This window comes from Haliotis cracherodii, unplaced genomic scaffold (assembly GCF_022045235.1).
Source record: "Haliotis cracherodii isolate W230 unplaced genomic scaffold, xgHalCrac1.p SCAF_22, whole genome shotgun sequence".
In the NCBI taxonomy this organism is placed as follows: Eukaryota; Metazoa; Mollusca; class Gastropoda; order Lepetellida; family Haliotidae; genus Haliotis; species Haliotis cracherodii.
In genome coordinates this window covers 1,237,980-1,260,027 of record NW_027266278.1, presented here as the reverse complement: position 1 = coordinate 1,260,027, position 22,048 = coordinate 1,237,980, and the positions used below count along the sequence as shown (strand labels likewise).

The following is a 22,048-nucleotide window of genomic DNA, read 5'->3' as shown; positions in this document are numbered from 1 at the left end:
ATCCCACTTCCTTCACACACTTCATGAACCACCCACCGACACCCACATCCACACCGACATACACACCTCATACCCCACTTCCTTCACACACACTTCATCAACCACCCACCCACACCCACATCCACACCGACACACACACCTCATACCCCACTTCCTTCACACACACTTCATCAACCATCCACCTACACCCACATCCACACCGACACACACACCTCATACCCCACTTCCTTCACACACACTTCATCAACCACCCACCCACACCCACATCCACACCGACACACACACCTCATACCCCACTTCCTTCACACACACTTCATGAACCACCCACCCACACCCACATCCACACTGACACACACACCTCATACCCCACTTCCTTCACACACACTTCATCAACCACCCACCCACACCCACATCCACACTGACACACACACCTCATACCCCACTTCCTTCACACACACTTCATCAACCATCCACCTACACCCACACCCACAGATACTTCATCGACACCCACACACATGGCTGCCCTTACCCTCAACCCTACTCGCATTACCACTCCCTATCCCCAAAACACCCCCACCTACACTCGTCATGCACGCTTTTCCGCTTCAAAATCAACACAGCCAACGAGGAAGAAAGTCTTCCGTGTTTCAGTTACATTATCGTCAACTTTTTATAAAACATAAACAAATCAAGCAGTTGAACAATAATTGGGTGAGTGAGTCGGGTTTAACGCAATTATTAACAGTATTCGGTTGTATCATAGTTTATCATCAAGATATGCAAAGATACCCATGTACTGGTACCTGACAACATAAGATGAATAATAGGAGTCAATTTTAAATTCGGCACCATAATCAGCATATCGCGGCATCACTAAGGGACGTCACTCTACATGACGATTGGGCCACTGACCTTTGAGAGATGTCTGGCCGAAATAGGAGGCAAGCACAGATGGTCCGAATGTCATTGTCAAAATGTAGTAATTTGTAGATGAAGTAACTCATCTATGTATGGTATAAGTGTTGGGATATTAAACACTCAAAGGCATAAAATACCATAACAATATCACATACGTTATCACATGGAAAGACAGGCCATCTCTATATTCATAGGCAAACAACTGCATGAGTGAGTGAGTAAACTATGTCTAAACGTTAGTCTTCCAGCAATATCACCGTTAGATGTGGTGAAATTGGGTTTAATGTCGCGTCCAAGATTATAGCGCTTATATAGCTACGTGCATGTACGTGTGTACGCGTGTCTGGCTGCCTGTTCTAGTCCGGACTGATGACGATATATTGTGCTAGCCCACCGAGATACCATACCACAGTTTCACAAGAATACCCAACTGAGACACAGTATACTGACTCCGAGCCAACCAGTCCTTGTTTTAGCCCCTTAATGCCGAGCGCCAGGCAGGGTAACAACATGTACCATATTTTGGTATGACGCGGCAGGGGATCGAACCCCAAACCTTCCGCTCTCCGGGCGGACGCTCTACCATTAGACCACAGCAATGTCACGAAAGGGGACGTCGACAACAGGATTCCCACATTGCACAAGTGCATCTCTCGATATATTATTCTATGAAAGTTTATGAACTGTGACACATTGTGTTTTGTAATGATCCGATTAATATATTAACAATGGTTCGATATTTGTATTTGAAGTGAGAAAATTACTCATTAGTAAGTGATGTAGTTTGCTGTATTTATCCGTGTGTGATTTGGCTATAGGTCAGTCTGTAGGATTCTCTTCCTTCTGTAATAACACGAAATGACAGGGGGGAATGATTCTCGTGTCCTGGTTTATTTTCCGGTTCATTGTTATGTAAGTGACGGACCCACTTCAGAAGGCGACATATGCCGTTAACAGGAAGTAAGTGAATTTTGTGATACCCTGCAGACGGCGATGTTCCAGTTATATCATTGTGGCCTGTCTGTGATCGAGTCTGGCACAGCCAAACCACTGGTTGTTATCAGCACGACTAACGTCACTCGACATCGTGCACCCACCAAATCCTTGTTGATTTGATGTTGATGATGTACTGGAAGTGGACCTTAACTCTTTAGACATTCATCCATCTATCCTTGGTTGTCAGTTGAGTATGTCTGAGGTACTGGGGATCTATTCCGACCGGGAACACCTATCCCGGGAAATGTGTAGACATCAATTCATCTATCTATCATTGTTTGAGAACACTCTTCAAAAAGAAAGGCACAGGTATATTTTAAGTAAATTTATTGTACCTAATAAAGTCGATATATTTTATTTAATATCATAGATACAAATATGACATTTTGGAGCTCGATAGTCACATGTTGCCGTTGTACGAAGACATTGCAAACTGTTCATTGTCATGTGACATAAGGCCACAAGGTGGCGCTGAACTCAGTATCTCGTATGACCGCCCCCGACAGCTATCACGGCTCTGCATCTCCTCGGCACTGACTGGAGTAACTGCCCTTTGTCAAAGGGAAGCTACTCTAACCCTAGTCTATGAGACGTCACGGCCACGTTCAGACGTTGACAGTCGGCCTGTTCTGTCATAACGTTAAGAAGTGCAGTCAGATGTACACACAGCGCCACAACGAAACACGGTAACAATTCATACATATTTCGCCTTAATCCAACCATTTTTATAAGCCGCCGAGGTCTACAAGCACAGATATGGCTACTGATCCTACTTGGCTAGGCCTAGTGCCCTCGCAAAATTGTTTCGAAATATATATCTCCAATATTGCCAAAAATTATAAAATGCCTTAGTTACGTCGCAGTTCGACACTGATTTTCAGTATATTAGACTGTCTTTTGATAATTGTAGCAATTATCCCTGTAGTTTATCCAGATTCACGATGGTTAATTCTGACTCGATCGCCGATTGACAAGTGCGACGCCATGTTTGTTTATAAACACTGAAAGTAGTCCCTACTTGACCTTTGATGTTTTCATCTCTATCCGCATCTTTATCCGTTGGCTTTATCCTGCCGAGAAACCTACCCATTATATGATAAAATATAATACTTCATGACCCATTCAGTGGAATGTGTTGACTCAAAATAGTGAACACCCCATACTGTCCAGTGATTGATTGCTCATGTGAGTAATTTGATTTTACGACTGCTTTTGGTGTGGCGGTCATTCAAATCGTGCCTAGAACGAAGCAATAATGGCGAATGGGTCCAAAGTACTTTAGGACAGAACCCTTGTATCCAAGCCGGCAGGAGTTATCTCCCCTACCCGAAAAGCCGCCACCTTGGGTCCCACTTCAATAAAAGAAGCGCACGTAAAATCGAGAATGGCAGAGACAAAGAGCTGTACAGATGCTGTGGACCCAGAAGTGATGATACGGATGTTTGTGGGTCCAGATCTGAGTGTACTACGGATGCTTGTGATGGTAGGCCGCCGCCGACGACGACCAGTAAGCCACCACGAAAATTGCCGATGGTGTGTACTGCTTCATTGCGGCGTGCAGCTGAGAAGATGGGCGCCTCACGACGATCCTTGGCTGGAACACCTCAAGTGGTCCTCTCACTGCGCCTACCTCAAGCTGACCGGGCTGGTGAACACAAGAAGAAGAACGTGGCAGCTACTACTTTCTCACACTATCTGTGCGAGGAGAATGCGAAACAGAGCAACACGAATGAGGAAGCTTCCCCCGCCTTCCTAGGATGAAGTTTCCATTCTAGTTCCCGTTCCATTGTTGGTGGTTTCTTTCTTTTCCAAACGGCCCTTTTCAGGGCCACCCAACTCTCCCTAAAGATCACTTTCATCATCTCTTCCACAAAGAGCGAGATTTTAGTGCACCGGATATCAAAGTTGCAAACACCAGGGATACAGAGCTGTTATACTCCACAGATATGACAAAAAATAGCAATATTTGTATACCAAATTAAATGCCAGGCTGGCTCAGCCCATGACAAGAGATAGGATATATACTGAATTCGGAGGTCAACATCAACAGATTGGCCCAAGAGCCACCACCTTCTGGCATAAGACTCTAGGCAATTTGCTACATATGTAATTTGAGAATTCAAACATGGCGTACATGTTTGTTTAAATCAAGTGTGTGCATACACAAGTTTATGCACAGGGCTTGGCATGACCAGCCGATTGATAGAAGCGGGCCAATCCTACCACCCGTCCAGGTGAAATTAGAGTCAAAGTAGTATGCTGGGGAAAGGAAAACAGTTCCTGGAACCAGTGCCCTCAACTACCAGACTCCCTTCCTCCACCCACACAGGGGCGCAACCCACGGCAAACAGGTTGCCCAATTTAGTCGCTTCATGCGACAAGTAATGGGATGCTGAGGACACATTCCATCCTGGTTCCACACACGGGAAGAGCGATTGGCGTGACCCAGCATGCACCACGTGGATTTTGCTCTTCGCACGCACGCTCACGTTAATTTAATGTCCCTGACCATGGCCTGTTGATAGAACGTGTGCCCGGAGACCGGAAGGTCCGAGGTTTGATCACCGGACACGTTATACCGAGAGACGTTAAGAGACGGTACTTTTTGTAACTCCACCTGCCGCTCGGCATTAAGGGGCTAAAACATGGACTGGTCGGCTCGGAGTCAGTTTACTGCGTCTGAGTGGGGGATTCATGTTAAGCTGCGGCATGGTATCTCAGTGCGCTAGCACTATAAATCAGCATCAATCCGGACTAGTACAAGCAGCCACACACACACACACACGTACATGCACGTGAATCTTCAAGTGCAATAATCTTGAATGCAACGTTAAACCCCATTTCACCTCACCTCACCCGTTACCCATCGACCCATCGTCAAATGTTTTGGCAATATTCAATTTTTCTCGGCTTTGTCCGCTTGAACAGCATTTCTTACGGAATTTAACAACAACACTGTTGTGGAAGCTAAATTTACAGGCCCTCCCGTGGCCTTTTAATTTGACAGATTCGATGCCGATAGTGCATTGCCCATGAACAGGAGACACTTCAACAGGCTACATGTGCACTGCAGACCGAGTGGGCTAACATTTTCGAACGTGGGATCTGTAGTGTTATTTCGTCCATGAGCAAGAGGCAGGACTTGATTCTTGAAGGGAACACACATGATATTGAGTGCGCATTACCTTTGTACATTTTCGTTTAATGGCTTCGTTTTAAACACGTGTCCACTGTTTGCAATGATTGGCTCGTTTGCAATATGTCATCACGCATTCAGTGTTCAGATGTGCAGTAAATGGTTACCTGCCTCATGAGAAAGAGGTTCATATTTATGATGTGTGTGTATACATGCTGTTCAATGCTTAAATCCAGTGATTGAAATCAGATTACACACATGAGCGGGAGAAACTCTGTGCTGAGATAGAAATATAGGACATTTGAGATGGTGACAATGGTATATATCATGATAAAATGGAGATATGGGTTCATTCTGTGAAAACGTTTTATTTTTCAACTTTGTACACCACTATCCCACATGACAAACTTGAGGAAAATCTTCATTCCTTGATCCACGGATCCTTTGTTTCAAAACTCGGTGAACAGAGATACAGTTACGTGTCTATATTCAGAGGTTCAGGACAGTTTGTGAAAAATGAAAGTAAATGCCATCTGAAGTTCACTGACAAAACAATATTTGAAATGCTGGACTTCCTCATTGATAACATCTGTGTAAAATTAGGTATCCCCATGTGCATCAATTGTGTTCCCCTTCTTGCGGATCTGTTTCTTTATGCATGTGAATCGGAAATTCTGTTCGGATTTGCAAAGACAAAACAAGGTAATTTGGGCAAGAAGTTTAACTTAAGCTGCAGGTATCGATGATTTGATATCATTCAATAACAATTAAATAGCCAATCCCTTCGAAAGATTTACCCACCTGAACTAGAAATAAAGGAGACCAGTGAGACCGCCTCATCTGTTTCAATCTTTAGATCCATGCATAAAGATTCAGAGTGACAAAACACTCTCCACAAGACTGTATGACAAGAGGGATGACTTCAACTTTCTAAAAGTCAATTTTCCCTTCATGTCGAGCAATAATCCAGCAGCTCCACCCATTTACAACTTCTGAGATGCAATCGAGCATGCTCCTTCTTCCCAAATTTCAAAGAGCGTCATACGACTCTTACTCAGAAGTTGTTTGATCAAGGTTGCAACATTTAGGGCCTCAGTAAAGCTTAAAGTTTAATGGTAGACATGTGGAGGACATTTCCAGATTTGACGCATCGGTGACAAAGATGGTGCCCGATGCAATTCCATATTTTGACTTGTACCAATCGCCCCTGTGTTGTTCTCAGGTGAACAATTGACTTGCCTTCGCATGTGTTTGTGACAGGTGCCACCTTTTCACGAACACCTGGTGTCATTACTAATTGATAGTGATTCATAAACTCACGTTCATGATATAGTCAGACTCTGGCTTGATGCAAGATTTCTATTGGACATGGAAAGGGTGTTGTCGCTTTACATCATCACAGGATAGTATGGGGTGAACACTATTTTCAGTCAACACATTCCGTTGCATGGGATTCATATGATGGATATGATGGCATCTGTGCTTATATTGCTAATATCTAGTCTAAAACTTTAATGACTGGTTAGGTTATGTTTGGACCCGTCTTCAGCCGAGCTGGCGCGTCCGTCTAACTTGACCCAAACGAAATGTGTTTCCATAGGCTTCTATATTGAGTTTTTAATGTATATATACATACATAACTAGTAGGCATCCAACAGCCACTACATTTCATGCATGCACAGTCTGGCCTTAACGCTACAATAAAAACACAACGTTTGGCTAGCTTAGCCATGGCCAGTCCCTTTTCAGAGTAAAAGACACACACACGTGCATGCACGTCGCTATATAAGTACGATTATCTTGAACACGACATTAAACCAAATTCACCCCAACCACCGTATTCGCATTTACCAGAATGTAAGGTATACATTGCTCCCAGTAGTGATATCTAGTTTATAAATGTATTGAACCGCAGAATATTCCCAAGACAAAAACACATTACTCAGTGGAAGTCTCGTGTACGACGGAGCAGGAATACCTTGCATGCACAGACCCTCTTTGCCACCACGACATAATGGCTAATGCCATTCAATGGTGCCATACAAGTGACGCCTGGGAACCACTCTGACAAGGTCGTACACAAAACAAAGTTACATTGCAGCAAACATGCCATGAACCCATTCCCTGCATCGAATGATTGTAGCCACACAATGTCATTTCATGTCAGGCATAAAGCTGGAAACAGCAGCATTCGCCAGCTTGTGACTGTGGGGAAAATGTTATATTTTCATTCTGGCTAGGCTACTCGTGAACATATCTCCTCCCCCCCCCCCCCCCGTCAATCGATGAGAGAAACATGACATTTCACTCAACACTTGAAATATCATCTATATATTTAGCCGTCAAATGGATTGGTGTCAATCTAGGTGATTACCTCTCAGCAAAGTGGATCGTTATCTACAAGATGAATATTGTTGATTTAAGCGTTAAACATCAGACAAGCAAATATGTGTAAACACGCATGGCCACAGAAGGATAAGTACAGGCCGGGAGTTGTTTGTGAGTAAATCTAAATATTGTTATGTTTATCAATCTAGCAATTAACAAGTCACTAATTAACTCGGCTCACTCGAATAATGGCATTATATTTAATTTCAATTGACAGAAAACTTTGCAAACGTTTGGTTAATATTGTACAAGCAAGATGTTACTTGTTATGAACTACATCACTTTCAGGGGAAAGGACACCAATCAACATCATCACCGATCCTAACCATACGATCCATTAAGTTGGTAATTCTGACGAACATGGGTTGCTGGGGACCAACACTAACCCGGAAAACACTGTGAACATGTATTCATAGAAATGTATCAAGACTTGGTAGTGTGATCAGTCGGATTATAACAAAATGTGACAAATATCTGATATAAACTTATTGAAACGTCACGACTATGCTCGTCGTAAGTGGCCACTAATGGGATCGGGTGGTCAGGCTCGTTGACTTTGTTGATGCATGTCATCGTATCCCAATTGCTTGGATCGATGCTCATGATGTCAACCAGTGGATTGTCTGGTCTAGACTCGATTATTTACAGACCGCCGTGACATAGCTTGAATATTGCTGAGTGCGGCATTAAACAAGATAAATAAATAAATAAATTAAGGTCAAAAGTCAAATTCAAACAAACTGCAACAACAAAAAGTTATATTTCCAAAATTGTACATGTATAATAAAAGCTTTTGATTCATTAGTAACGTGTCTGTGACGAGACATAGAACATCACTCGTTTTCTGACTTCATATTAAACATATATATTGGAAAGTACTTATTGCTTTTAGCTTAAGGCAGTAGTATGATTTTTGTATGATAATGCATGAAAAATGAAAAGTCTTTTATGCATAATTGTGAGGTAGCTCAGTAGTTAAAGAGTTTGCTCGTCACGCCGACTGCCCCTGTTCGAGTCCCCACACGGGTACAATGGCTGAAACTCAGTTCCAGCGTCCCAGTGTCACCCATTCCTCAGGATAACTGTTTATAAGATGTTTAAAAACCTAGCAGGATTATACATTTTTAAATATATGATCTTAAACATAGGCATGCATGTATGTCTGAAGACTTTAAAGTTAACTTCGAAGATACATTTATTATGTAGATTTGAGATAAACTATTTTCAGTTGCTAATTTTCCCTTTCAAACATTATGTCAGAAGCCCAGAAGTTATTTTACTGTTCTTCGTTGGTTTCAATGTATTTGTTATGTTTACCCCTTGATAGTCACGATTTGGCTGAAATATTGCCGATGTTACTTAAAATTTTAACTCACTCACTCACTTATGTCAGAAGCGCACATATACAACTTGAACGTCACGTCGCTCCGAAAATATATTTAACAACTGCATACTAGTACATAGACCAAAACAATGTCATGAAATGTCCAAACTTATGTTATATTTCAAGTGAATCATGCAAGACAATGCTTTTTGAAAATCCTGATTTATTCAACTGACAGAAATTATACAGAATTTGACGATTACCTGTTAGGAAACCTGTTTTAGATAGACAATAAAGTATTACATGAAAACAATAACAAAGACAATCAAGAAAATTTCACAGGTTTGAAATAAGAAACCGAGAAAACAGTGCTTTTTTAAATTATGATTTGAACTTAGAAATTAGTAATACAATAGTGACCTGATTGGGGTCTAAAGTTAACGAAACTGAACACGTTTTGAGAAGCTTCCATGTATGATGTAATGTTCATTGTAATTATGAATAATCGTACGGGGTTTCCTGTACAACGGAGTTTCAGTCTAACTCCAGGGGGACAGAGAAAAAGTTCGACTTATCCGGGAGTCGACACATCCGACTAGACCTTATTGCCGTTTGACAAACCAATCAGACAACAGAAAGCAAACGAACCACATCGTGCATGTGAATTATAGCTTTTATCTAATAAGAAATAAAAATAGGGACATGTATAATATCTACATTAATGCATCTATATAATTTCATTCATATCACTGAATCATCAGGACATCATAAAATAATAACTGAAGTAAAAAATGCGAACATTCGTCAATATGTACAACATTCGACCAATGGGTTCTGTCTAGCTAAACGATTCGTCCGTCATGCCGAAGACCCAGGTTCAATTCCCTACATGGGGTCAATGTGTGGAGCCCCTTTCTGGTGTCCCCCGCCGTGATATTGTTGGAATATTGCTAAAAGCTGCGTAAAACCATACTCACTCACTCGCTTACTCACTCTAGCTAAACCAGTGGACAGACAGTGGCAGATTTCTAATATGTGTTTAGAATGTAAACATGTTTCGGAAAGTGTTTAAATCCTAAAATGAATACACATTTGGTGTGTTTTATCTGAACATGTTTAAGGTCTAAACACATGAAATGAAAATCACCTAAACACCACATCACCAATCTAAACATGTTAAGACTTCAACATGTTAACAGAGACCATATACCGATATATGGTCTCTGATGTTAACGATAACGTTGGCCTGGAATTTTATTGTAAGAAAAGTGTCCCAAAAATATTGAAAAAATTAATTATGTTTACAGGTTGTTAATACAAAAGAAACTGTTTTTGCACAGAAATAACATTGTTGCAAGGTGTTTTTAATAAAATAAATTCAGACTCAAATTTAATTTGAAAAAAATATCTGGCTTTGCAAATAAGCTGAACAAATATTTAATCTCGCCATGTATAGTTTGCGATGGGACGAAACATAGCACAGCATTCACTGGTCATTAGTGTCGAATGTAAGTCAACAGAGGTTTGTTGTAGCTTTTATCGCGCTATTACAACTTTTCGAGGTGTAGACATACGTTTGTATTTAAGGACCCCATACAACCGACCTTGTTACAGATTTCTAACCCATTTGCAGGCCTCATGTTGGCTAAACGCACTGAGCTATCTGCGCAAACCAACAGTAGAACCAGTTTACTACGTGATTGTCAGTCATCCGGCATGGGTATCGCATGTTTTAAACGTTTACCACGGCTTCTCTGATTGAAGGCATGACAATTAATTATTAAGAGATTGAAATGACTTGGGTACATATCAAATCATTTAATCGTGGCAGCCTTTTGACAGTTTCTGTCATTGATCTTTCACAATATAGTAGCATGACATTATGCTTGAAACATGTCCTTATACCTGGTCATGTCATCAGGGCAAGTCGTTACTTGTTTGTAACTGTAGGGGCTATATATTGAGTTCTAATCCTGTAACTCACCCGTGAAGATCCGGGTTGGAATGGACCTTCAGCAACCCATGCTTGCTGTAAAAGGTGACTGTGTTTGTCGTAAGAGGCGAATAACGGGATCGGGTGGTTGATGAATGTCATCATTCCAAATTGCGTTGATCGATGCTCATGATATTAATCACTGGATTGTCTAGTCCAGACTCGATAATTTACAGACCGCCGTCATATAGCTGGAATAATGCTGAATATGGCGTTAAACAACCAACCAACAAACAACCAAACAACGAATCCCCATAATAACACTACAGAACATGACATCTTACAACAAGAATGTTCCGGAGGTGATTATCATATTATCATATATTATTCTACCCGGGTACCCATCTACTGCAGGTTGACTTTAGGGCTCATTTTATGCTACCCACTTGCATACACTGGCGTAGGCAGTTGTGGTAAAAGTCCACCCTCGGTCTGAAGTCATGTCTATTGACGTCAAAGTACTTCCCTCAAGAAATGGCATAATCTTGCTCCACTGCTGTCACAGCTCGCTCCAGACACCAGCTCCTGTATCGCACATGGCCAGAGTCAACAACCTGAGCACTTTACTAGAAGAAGTTCGAACCCAGAACCATCGGGGCAGCTCCACGTTCCTCACGTGAACAGATATGGTGAGGTGGTAGTGTTAATTAAAGCAACAAAACCCTTTCATTATTCATAAGAAATCTCTGTCAAAACCAGAGTCGATTGTACAATTCCGATTGTAATATGATCATGTGTTTATGAATCACTGCTACTTAAGGATTGACTGCCTATGTTTTTCGGTTCTCTGAGGAAATTCGGCTTTTCGATTTATACCTCAATGAACCGAAAATCATACACAGTCAGTCCTTACAATTACATTTGACAACGAAAACATGTTTTCTACAATAGTTTAACCAAAAACAGTTGTATATATCAAAGCAGACAAAAATAACGACATTTATAAACATTCCAAGTGTAGGAATACATACTGTGGCGTGACATGAATCAGGTGTTTGTTTAATTTATATACATAACTTGACACACCCACAACGTCAGTAGCCAATCAACGGAGACTAGGATCAGAACAAAGTTTATAGGACCTGTCAATCAAGGCATACGCAAAATGCGCATAAAGCGCACGTTAAATTCCCATTTTAAGTAAGTAAGCAAGAGACGAGAAGAACTGCAACAATTAGACTGTAAGGAACCGGAACAAATTCGCGTGAGCAGAAAGGGAATTCCCCGTAATTCCGTAGTAATAAAAGTAGTCCGCTTCGATGGGCGTTGCTTAATTTGGGACATGAATGCAATAACACCTCACCAGCTAATCAGAATGCATGAATTACAACGAACACAGAGAATATTCAATTATGTAGTGATGATACCTGGTGTTCGCGAAAAGGTGAGCGTATCCTGCCCTACCGGTTGAACCCGTCACAAACACATGTACAGGCAAGTAAACTGTTCACCTGAAAAAACACAGGAACATACGATACGTGTTAAAATAAGGAATTGCATCGGACGTCATGTTTATCACTGATGCGTCAAATTTTGTGTCAAATCTTGATTGTTGTAACCTTGTGTCCGTAGTTCTCTGGTATGCCGCAGTGAGTGTTATTGTCAGAAATGATTGAGTGAATGTTGTTTGGACGCCATATCACAACCATCTGTAAATAGTCAAGTCTGAGTCAGAGACCAAAGCGACACACATTCACCAGGTTCTACATATAACCACCCGATCCAGATCGGTTGTCATGATAATTATGAGGTTCTGGTTTTCCGTCGCTTGGGGTGATTATCGGGACACGAAATACAAATATGCAGAATGCTATAAAATAGAAACTTTACCATGTTTAAGAAAAAACGGCACCTCGGATACAAAAGTATTGATTTGCAAATATGTACATGTTAAGTTTAAATCTAACATCCAATATTGCGAGATTGTTATTTGACGAAAGCATGGTCGTAATGGCTTGCATCAACTTCTTGTGACGCCTTCCCGGTCACACGCGTGTGATCATACACGTCTTCCCCTGTGTCCGCTGCTGATTTGCTGAACATCGCGCGAGCATATGTGTTGTCAAAGGTGATTGGTTGTTTCTTCTCTGTGATTGTTGCTGTGTCATACGTTTGGTCATTGACGCCTTGCGTAATGGGACGAGCGCCATCATCCACGGATGCGTAATGGTAGCCTGACTCAGTGTTACAGTCATGCACTTGTGATGGTTGTTTCGTCTGTATTTTCGTGACAACAGCGTACACAACCTCCGGTTTTGTCCTTACATCCGCTACTGTACCAGATTCAGTGTCGTCACCAGCCATCTTGTCATTTGTCCTGACACGCAGTCTTTTCTGTTTGTTTCTGAAACAAGTTGGGAGTAAAGGTTCATGACATTCTCGTGTACTTATCGTTCCCGTTAGTTGAACAAACTCAGTGCAACATAAAGTTGAAGCACTAACAAATACAACTCAAGTGTTGTTATTGTTCGGGAAGATAATGTCTATATAAGAGGTCTCTAGGGGTTCCGAGTAAGACATATGGGATAACCACCCACCGGCCTCTTAAATAGATATTACCTACACGAGCAATAACAAAAAATATGTAGGTATTATCCTCGACGGAGAACAATAACAACATCTAAGTAGGTATGACATTCGACAGAGAACAATTACAACTCTTTAGAAGGTATTACTCTCGACAGAGAACAATTACAACACTTAGGTAGGTATTACCTTCGACAGAGAAACAATTACAGCACTTAAGTAGGTATTACCTTCGACAGAGAACAATTACACCCCCAACTAAGAACACAGCAGCTACAAATGAAGCCGCAGAAGAGACAGCAATAAGGACTGAAACGCAAACGAAATTAAATCTATAGAATATTGCACATTCGTAGTTGTAAGCAAAATCGACAAAACCTTTTAACAATCACAGGAAATCACTGTACGATAGTAGAGTCTGTTACTTTCATTAAGGGCTACCATAACTGGATGACAGATAATTATAGGAAGCAGGTATAGATCTGAAGTCATCAGGAGGATGAAGTAACTATATTAATCGTCTATGATTCTGTCAGTAATGGTAGACTTTGAGTATTGTCAGGTCAGTGACTGAGGTTTATGCCTATAGATCTTCTTGCAATAATCAGTGAGGAATCTCTACTTCGTAATACCATTGAAACCTTCTCGTCACTTTGCACCTCCCTACAGGAGTATATACACATTAGAAGCTGTGCTGTGAGTGACGACATGTGACTGGTATCTTTGTCAAGCACTTGCCAGATAATGGCACTAGTACTCGTACAGATAAGTCCCATCAAATTAATAAATGAACCTGATATCCTAAAGGTAACTCAGTCCTCCTTAACTATGTTTTAGAAAACAGAAAAGGATCCTTGCCTGTCGTTGAAGATGTTGTCGTTGTTGTTGCGGCTGTGGATTGTGTGGTTGCTGCTGCTTTGGATTGCATTGTTGTTGCTGTGGATTGCGGTGTTGGTGCTGTGGATTGTGTTGCTGCTGCTGTGGATTGCGTTGTTGCTGCTGTGGATTGCGTTGTTGTTGCTGTGTATTGCGTTGTTGTTGCTGTGGATTGCGTTGGTGCTGCTGTGGATTGTGTTGCTCCATATTTGACAGTCGTTTGTGGTTCAGCTGGAGTTGCATTTAGAGTCATTGTAGATGACGTTGTACGCCGAGATGACATCGTTTTTCTTGGAGGTAGGGAGAAACCTGGTGTCAGGATTAAAGAAATGGTTGATGTATCGATAGTCTGTGTCTTGGAAACATGCATGACATGGTAACACTGTTATCCGGCTTCGTTCTACATGTAAATGCACTCAGTTAGGTGGAGGTAGGATCGTGTTACCATATGATGCACATGATGATCCAGGGAGTCACGACCATTGGAGTAGAGGCCAACAATACACGTAAAGGTAGCAATTATTGAAGGAGTAATGAAATGTATATGAAAATAAATCCTATTATCTGAGATTCCCAATACATGAAAGAAATAACTGGTGTTACGATGAGGCGATATTGATACACGAGAAGGTTTTAGATATTTATTTAGATTAAGAAACTAGGAGACAATGCCGAGCTGATATGATGTTTATTCTTGCAGTTCCTACCTGAGTGGCATATGCTGTATAGTCTTGCAGTGCAGTTCATGTAGTTCCATATTCCATAGGAGAATGTGTCATCTGGAGGGCTTGTTGTAACACAGTCTCCTGGTGACGCTTTCTCTCCTTCTGCCAGTTCTTTGAAGAAATCTGAATACCCTAGTTTGTTCCCTGAAGAAAGTCGTTGGTTGCCGTTGAATGTTACTTATCAAGAGGGAAATTCCAACCTCAATATTGACAACTATTTCCAATAAGTATGCCAGTACATCCAAATATTTAACCACGTGTAAGAAAGTAATTCAAAATGAATAGTGGTTGTACATGTCTTCATTTTCTTTATGATTTTAGTGCAAATATTAAATAACTATTCTTTCTTTGCGTACCTGATTCCCATGTGTATTTCCCATTTCGCCGACGAAGACCTATCCATGACCCTGTAGAGACCCCGGCTGTACGTGAGACATTGTCAACATGCGTCTGTGTTTCCACGTTTTCTATCTCAACAAGAGACCATCCATCACCCAGGCCATTGCAGAAGGTTTGCGACTCTTCCCACGTTCTCTCCTCTCGAGACAATAAGAAACAGCCATCGTCCTTGAAAACTGTTGTCTCCGTATCAGGATTTGAGAATTGCTTGCAGGACATTGCACTGTCTGTGAAAAACATGTTATTTTGTATGTACAATATACAACTTTCAAATATCGTTATCAATGTTTGTTTGTTTGTTTGATTATTGTTTGGTCGACTTTTATCACCAGTGCCTACGCCAGTGTATGCAAGTGGGCAAGAAAAAATGAGCTCCAAAGTCACCCTACAGTAGAATAATATATGATAATATGATAATCACCTCCGGAACATTCTTGTTGTAAGGTGTCATGTTCTGGCGTGTTATTATAGGGATTCGTTGGTTGGTTGTTGGTTGGCTTGTTGTTTAACGCCGAACTCAGCAATATTCCAGCTATATGACGGCGGTTTGTAAAATAACGAGTCTGGACCCGACAATCCAGTCATTGACATCATGAGCATCGATTCACGCAATTGGGATACGATGACATGCATCAACCAAGTCAGCGAGCCTGACCACCCGATCTCGTTAGTCGTCTCTTACGACAAGCAGCTCTGCAATGATTCTGGGGCGGTGGGGTAGCCTAGTGGTTAAAGGTTCCGCTCGTCACGCTAAAGTCCCGGGTTCGATTCCCCGCATAGGCACAATGTATGAAGCCAATTTCTGGTGTCCCCGAAAGGTGGGATATTGCTGAAATATTGCTGAAATATTGCTGAAATATTGCTAAAAACCATACTCATTCACTCACTGCAATGATTCTTCTGGTTAAATCCAGACCGATGTTTAATTATTAATAAATAATCATAGATTAATGATAACAATTCAAAAGTAAGCAAAAGTAAACGAGAAAGAATTGGGATATGATTTCGACAGGCCATGTTTTAATTATAACATTGTACACTTAGCGCTCGACAGTAAGTCACGACAGGAAGTGAGATATTTATTAGCCACTGTGATTAAATGATATATTTCCTGTAACCGTTTCGCTTATAAATGCAGACAATGGCATATTAGTGGCGGCGATGTAGCCTAGTGGTAAAGAGTCAAGTGGAAAGCCCGGATTCGAACGCTCACATGGATAATATGTGATGTGCTGGAAATTGCTTGCAGCTTCATGAAAGAGCACACTCACATGATTGAGTGTTCGCTGTATATGGTGATACTGACAGTATAACCCGCCTACGTTGTAAATGCAGTAATACTTCCTTGAGCTATACACACTCTACGGAAGGTGAGTCATTGGATGTACAACACAACATCACAGCAACAATGAGTGAGACGAAACGGGAAATTACTGGCAACCTATGTTACAGCTCTGTAGCTTTGCAGTCTGACCGATGTTGACTACAATAAATAAACGTACGAATCGGACTCAGAAAAGTGTTAACCATTCATTTCTCTGTAAACCTAACGTATGCTCAAAGGCAAAAGTAACTGTCATTATATACAATTGACTGACAATTGATACTTCATAATTATCATACATTTTTTTATCTTTCAGTTTCCTAATTAAGTGTGAGTAATAAACCTCTGGTCAAGACTACGAGAGTAAGCTTGTGCCTTTGATATATAATAAGTTAGCAAAGAAAATGACCTTTAACGTGGAGTTTCACTTCCAATCCTGTGTAATTTAACAAAATAAAAGCGACAAAACCCTTTCAATATTCATAAGTAACCTCTGCCAAAAAACCTTAAACCACTAGGCTACCCCACCGCCTCAGAATCATTGCGGAGCTGCTTGTCGTAAGAGGCGACTAACGGTATCAGGTGGTCAGGCTCGCTTACTTGGTTGATGCATGTCATCATATCACAATTGCATGGATCGATGCTCGTGATGTCAATCACTGGACTGTCTGGTCCAGATTCGATTATTTACAGACCGCTGTTATATAGCTGGAATATTGCTGAGTTCGGCGTTAAACAACAAATAAACAAACAAACAAACAAACATTGCAGAGCAGCCTGTTTGGTGCATGTCATCATGCTACATTCTCATGACGTAATAGTGACGTCGAGTGTATTTTGTATGCAACCGGTTTCAATCGACATTTCCCGAACGTTAGAATAAACCCGAAAAACCTACACACACATACAATCCAAGATCTGATCATTCTCATAATCAAGGTAAATTGAGTGACCCAGCCACATGTAATCAACCTGAAAACACACCACTGGAATTATCAACGCTTTGACATTGTGATCTGTGTTATGTATGATACATCCTTACCGGCTGCAGATCCGTCCATCCAAAGGAATATCCAGATGGAGTATAATGCAGAATGTTGAATATACGCGGGCATCAGGAGCCTTGCGACAGACATGTTTCCCCCTCAACCCTTCTACAGCCAGTGTCCTACCAGGAAGTGTAACTCGATGACAGTGGGCATTGGGAGCAACAGCTCAACTATTTCTGAATCATCAGTGTCACTTCGTTGTTCCGTTTTCAGTTTCCGGACATTTTCATTATATGACACCAATACATATAATATCAATACAAGTGACATTTCATATGTTTTCGCCGTTTACTTTTGGATAATAGCATGCCCGAACATTAAAACGAACGACACATGAAGATCCGGAGTAGAATAGGTCTGCAGCAACCCATGCTTGCTGTAAAAGGTGACTATGCTTGGCGTAAGAGGTGACTAACGGGATCGGGTGGTCAGGCTCGCTGACTTGGTTGTTGCATTTCATCGTATCACAATTGCGTGGATCGATGCTCATGATGTTAATCAGTGGATTGTCTGGTCAAGACTGGATTATTTACAGACCGCCGTCATTAGCTGGAATATTGCAGAGTGCGGCGTTAAACAACAAATAAACAAACAAATTAAACGGAACATTAAACAATCATTTGAAATGTAAACCCTGCAAAAGTATTTCACTCAATTCAATCTATTGTTCTGGTGACGTAATGTAATGATGAATTACGTCATATCGTATTTAAAACAATGGCCCAATGTGTCGACATGTTGCTTCCACTAACCAGTCAGCCATCGCTAAAACACAATGTGTAAATATCAGACAGTTATTACCGCCGTTCTGTACTAACCGGTAATGTTTTATTTCGTGAGTCATACCAAGTCTAATACCAGATTCACAACGATTATGATCCCTGATGGCTCCTCCCCCCATGAAGGTGACACGCCGTGATATTAATGAAATACTGTCCTCGGCAGGGTGAATCTTTTGCACCCAAATTCTCACATAACGGATTAAATAGTGGCGGATTCCCACCTAACTGTCACTATTGGGCCCCAATAACGTGAACCATAAACTAATACCCCGCATCCCGCATGCCATAAGCACACCCCAAACCCACACCCACACCCTCATTCCCCACTCCCTTCACACTAACTTCATCGACCACCCACCAAAAGCAACACCTACACCAACAGACACTTCACCGAAACCAATACACACAGCTTCTAAACTTATGAATCCAAAAGGTGAGCCCGACCTAGCCGACACCACCCCATCCACCCCCACCCCCCCCCCCCACTCCAACTCCCACCCTCAACAATACTCCCACTCCATTCCCCCCAAAAAAACCAAAACCAAAAACAACAACAACAACAACAACAACAACAACAAAACACACTTTTCCCGTCTCCCACCCCAACCCTTACCCTCAACCCTACTCCCAGTTTCACTCCTATCTCCACTCCCCATCCCCACTCCGACTTCCACCCCACTCCAAACAACCATTCACTTTGTTTTTCTAAGCAAAATCAAGGACTGGTCGTCTGGGTGGGGTTGTTTTAGCCCCTTAATGCCGAGTGGTGGACATGGTGGGAGTGGTGGGCGTGTTGAGTGTGGTCGGAGTGGTGGGCGTGGTGGGCGTGGTGGGCGTGGAGGGAGTGGTGGGCGTTGTGATAGTGGTGGGAGTGGAGGGCGTGGTGGGCATGGTGGACGTGGTGGGCGTGGTGGGCATGGTGGGAGTGGTAGGAGTGGAGGGCGTGATGGGCGTGGTGGGAGAGGTGGACAAAATCTAATTAATTTTCTATTCTAAGGATCAGCTATATATGTGCTATGCACTACATAAGAAGAAATTCAAAATAAATCCAACTTCACAGCTGCTGTCATGCTCGCTTCTCCGCTTCAACTTTACAGGAAATCAAAACAGCTGACGAGGAATAAAGTTTTTCCGTGTTTGAGTAACATTGTCGTAAACTATTTAAAAAACGTAAACAAATCAAGCAGTTGAACAATGATTAGGTGAGTGAGTGAGTGAGTGAGTTGGGTTTAACGCCATTATTAACAGTATTTCGGTTGTATCATAGTTTATCACCAAGAGATGCAAAGATACCCACCTACTGGCACGTGACAACATAAGATGAATAATAAGAGTCAGTTATATATTAGGCACCACAATCAGCAGATCACGGCATCATCAAGGGACGTCACTCTACATGACGAATGTGCTTCCACCAACTCATTTTAACTTGAGAGGCGTCTGACCGAAATAGGAGGGAAGCAGGGGTGGTCCGATTGTCATTGTCAGAATGTAGTAATTTGTAGATGAAGTAACTCTTCTATGTATGGTATAAGTGTTGGGATAATAAATACTCCAAGGCATAAAAATACCATAACAATTTCACATATGTTATCACATAGAAAGGCAGGTCATCTCTACATTCATAAGCAATAGAAACAACTGTATGAGTGAGTTAGTAAACTATGGCCAAACATTACTCTTCCAGCAATATCACAGTGAGGTGAGGTGAAATAGGGTTTAACGTCGCGTACAGGAGTATGCACTTATATAGCAACGTGCATGCACATGTGTGTGTATGGCTGCTTGTACTAGTCCGGACTGATGCCGATTTGTTGTGCTAGCTCACTGAGATTACAATGCCGCAGTTTAATATGAATACCCCACCCAGACGACCAGTCCTTGTTTTAGCCCCTTAATGCCGAGCGCCAGACAGGGTAACAAATTAAAATATACCATATTTTGGTATGACGCGGGAGGGGATCGAACCCCAGACGCTCTACCAGTAGACCACAGCAACATCACGAAAGGGGACAACGGGATTCCCACATTGCACAAGCGCATCTCTCTTTATATTATTCGATGAAGGTTATGAACTGTGACAAATTTTGTTTTGTTATGATGTCTTTAATATATTAACTGTGTTGATGCTGGTGTGGTCTGTAAACTTGCGGTTCGACATTCCACCGTAAGTCTACACACCACACTAGCATCAAAATACAATAACTTCCTGACGACTGATCACTGTTCAAACAAAATGCAATGATCTACCGAATATTAACAGAAAAAATGCAACACAGTTACATCATTGTTAAACAATAAAATACACTGTCATATAACACTACACTTGAGCACCGAGGATGACTGATTATATGCCCTAGTTCACCTTCTTTAAATTTCTTTTTATAGCAAAAAAACGACCTTCATTGAATACCACTTGTTGGTTGTTTGTTGGTTCCACACTGAGTTCTTTTATGTACAGATTTTTGGATTAACATATAATTTCAATTTGGGTATCGACACGTAACAGTATAATATTTCTATTCAATTATGATAAACACACTGGACGTCACCATCTCATTTATCTTTGTCAAAAACTTCGCACAGCTTTTCTCTCGTTGGTGTTCTATTGCTTTTAAGAAAGACAGAGTTGATTTCGACTTCTTTATTATTTTATTGTTACGTTTCGGTGCAGGTTTTGTACCTTTTTAAGCTACCTCCTGAATAGGAGCGACAAGAAACATTTCCGCAATCATGAGAAGTCTTTATCTTAAGCAGAATACATTCTCGGTTGGTGTTATACAGTCGTCAATCTGCAGGCTTGAAGTACAACACACATATACTGGTCAACAGTATGCTGTTAATTTCAATACAATTTTGAGGGATGGGCGTGGTGGGAGTGGTGGGAGTGGTGGACGTGGTGGGAGCGGTGGGAGCGTTGGGCGTGGTGGGCGTGGAGGGCGTGGTGGGAGTGGTGGACATGGTGGGAGTGGTGGGCGTGTTGAGTGTGGTCGGAGTGGTGGGCGTGGTGGGCGTGGTGGGCGTGGAGGGAGTGGTGGGCGTTGTGATAGTGGTGGGAGTGGAGGGCGTGGTGGGCATGGTGGACGTGGTGGGCGTGGTGGGCATGGTGGGAGTGGTAGGAGTGGAGGGCGTGATGGGCGTGGTGGGAGAGGTGGACATGGTGGGAGTGGTGGGCGTGGAGGGCGTGGAGGCGTGGTGGGCGTGGTGGGCGTGGTGGGAGAGGTGGACGTGGTGGGCGTGGTGGGCGTGGAGGGCGTGGTGGGCGTGGTGGGCGTGGTGAGAGTGGTGGGCGTGGAGGGCGTGGTGGGCGTGGTGGGCGTGGTGGGAGTGGAGGGCGTGGATGGTGTGGTGTGAGTGGTGGATATGGTGGGCGTGGTGGGCGTGGTGGGCGTGGTTGTTGTAAAGTTCTCATTCTCCATTCTTGAAGGATAGCGGCAGGTCCTTGGGTTGTTATTCCACCACTTCATCATACACGTGGTACTGGTCTACAGGACGAGGTTGTAAGTAGTAGGCTCCATCTCCAGCCTTATCAAACGAAATGTAAATGTAGAAAATTATACATTTATTGAAAACTGAAAATGTTCTGTGTGATGTTATAGTTTGAGGAATATA

At 42.1% G+C, this 22,048-nt stretch overlaps 2 protein-coding genes across 2 annotated transcripts; one reads left to right on the top strand and one right to left on the bottom strand.

Moving 5' to 3' along the window:
• Positions 1 to 11,936: 11,936 nt before the first annotated feature.
• On the bottom strand, positions 11,937 to 17,755 carry LOC139471339 (mucin-21-like). Its single transcript, XM_071253658.1, has 6 exons — positions 17,648 to 17,755; positions 15,239 to 15,508; positions 14,865 to 15,026; positions 14,140 to 14,466; positions 13,512 to 13,590; positions 11,937 to 13,099 (listed from the first exon to the last, which is right to left on the bottom strand). Exons 1-6 carry the CDS (start codon positions 17,739 to 17,741, stop codon positions 12,682 to 12,684), a joined length of 1,350 nt encoding a protein of 449 aa, XP_071109759.1. The 5' UTR covers positions 17,742 to 17,755; the 3' UTR covers positions 11,937 to 12,681.
• Positions 17,756 to 21,299: 3,544 nt separating this feature from the next.
• On the top strand, positions 21,300 to 21,716 carry LOC139471420 (collagen alpha-2(I) chain-like). The gene has a single exon (XM_071253784.1). The coding sequence runs from the start codon at positions 21,300 to 21,302 to the stop codon at positions 21,714 to 21,716; it is 417 nt and encodes a 138-aa protein (XP_071109885.1).
• Positions 21,717 to 22,048: the final 332 nt, after the last annotated feature.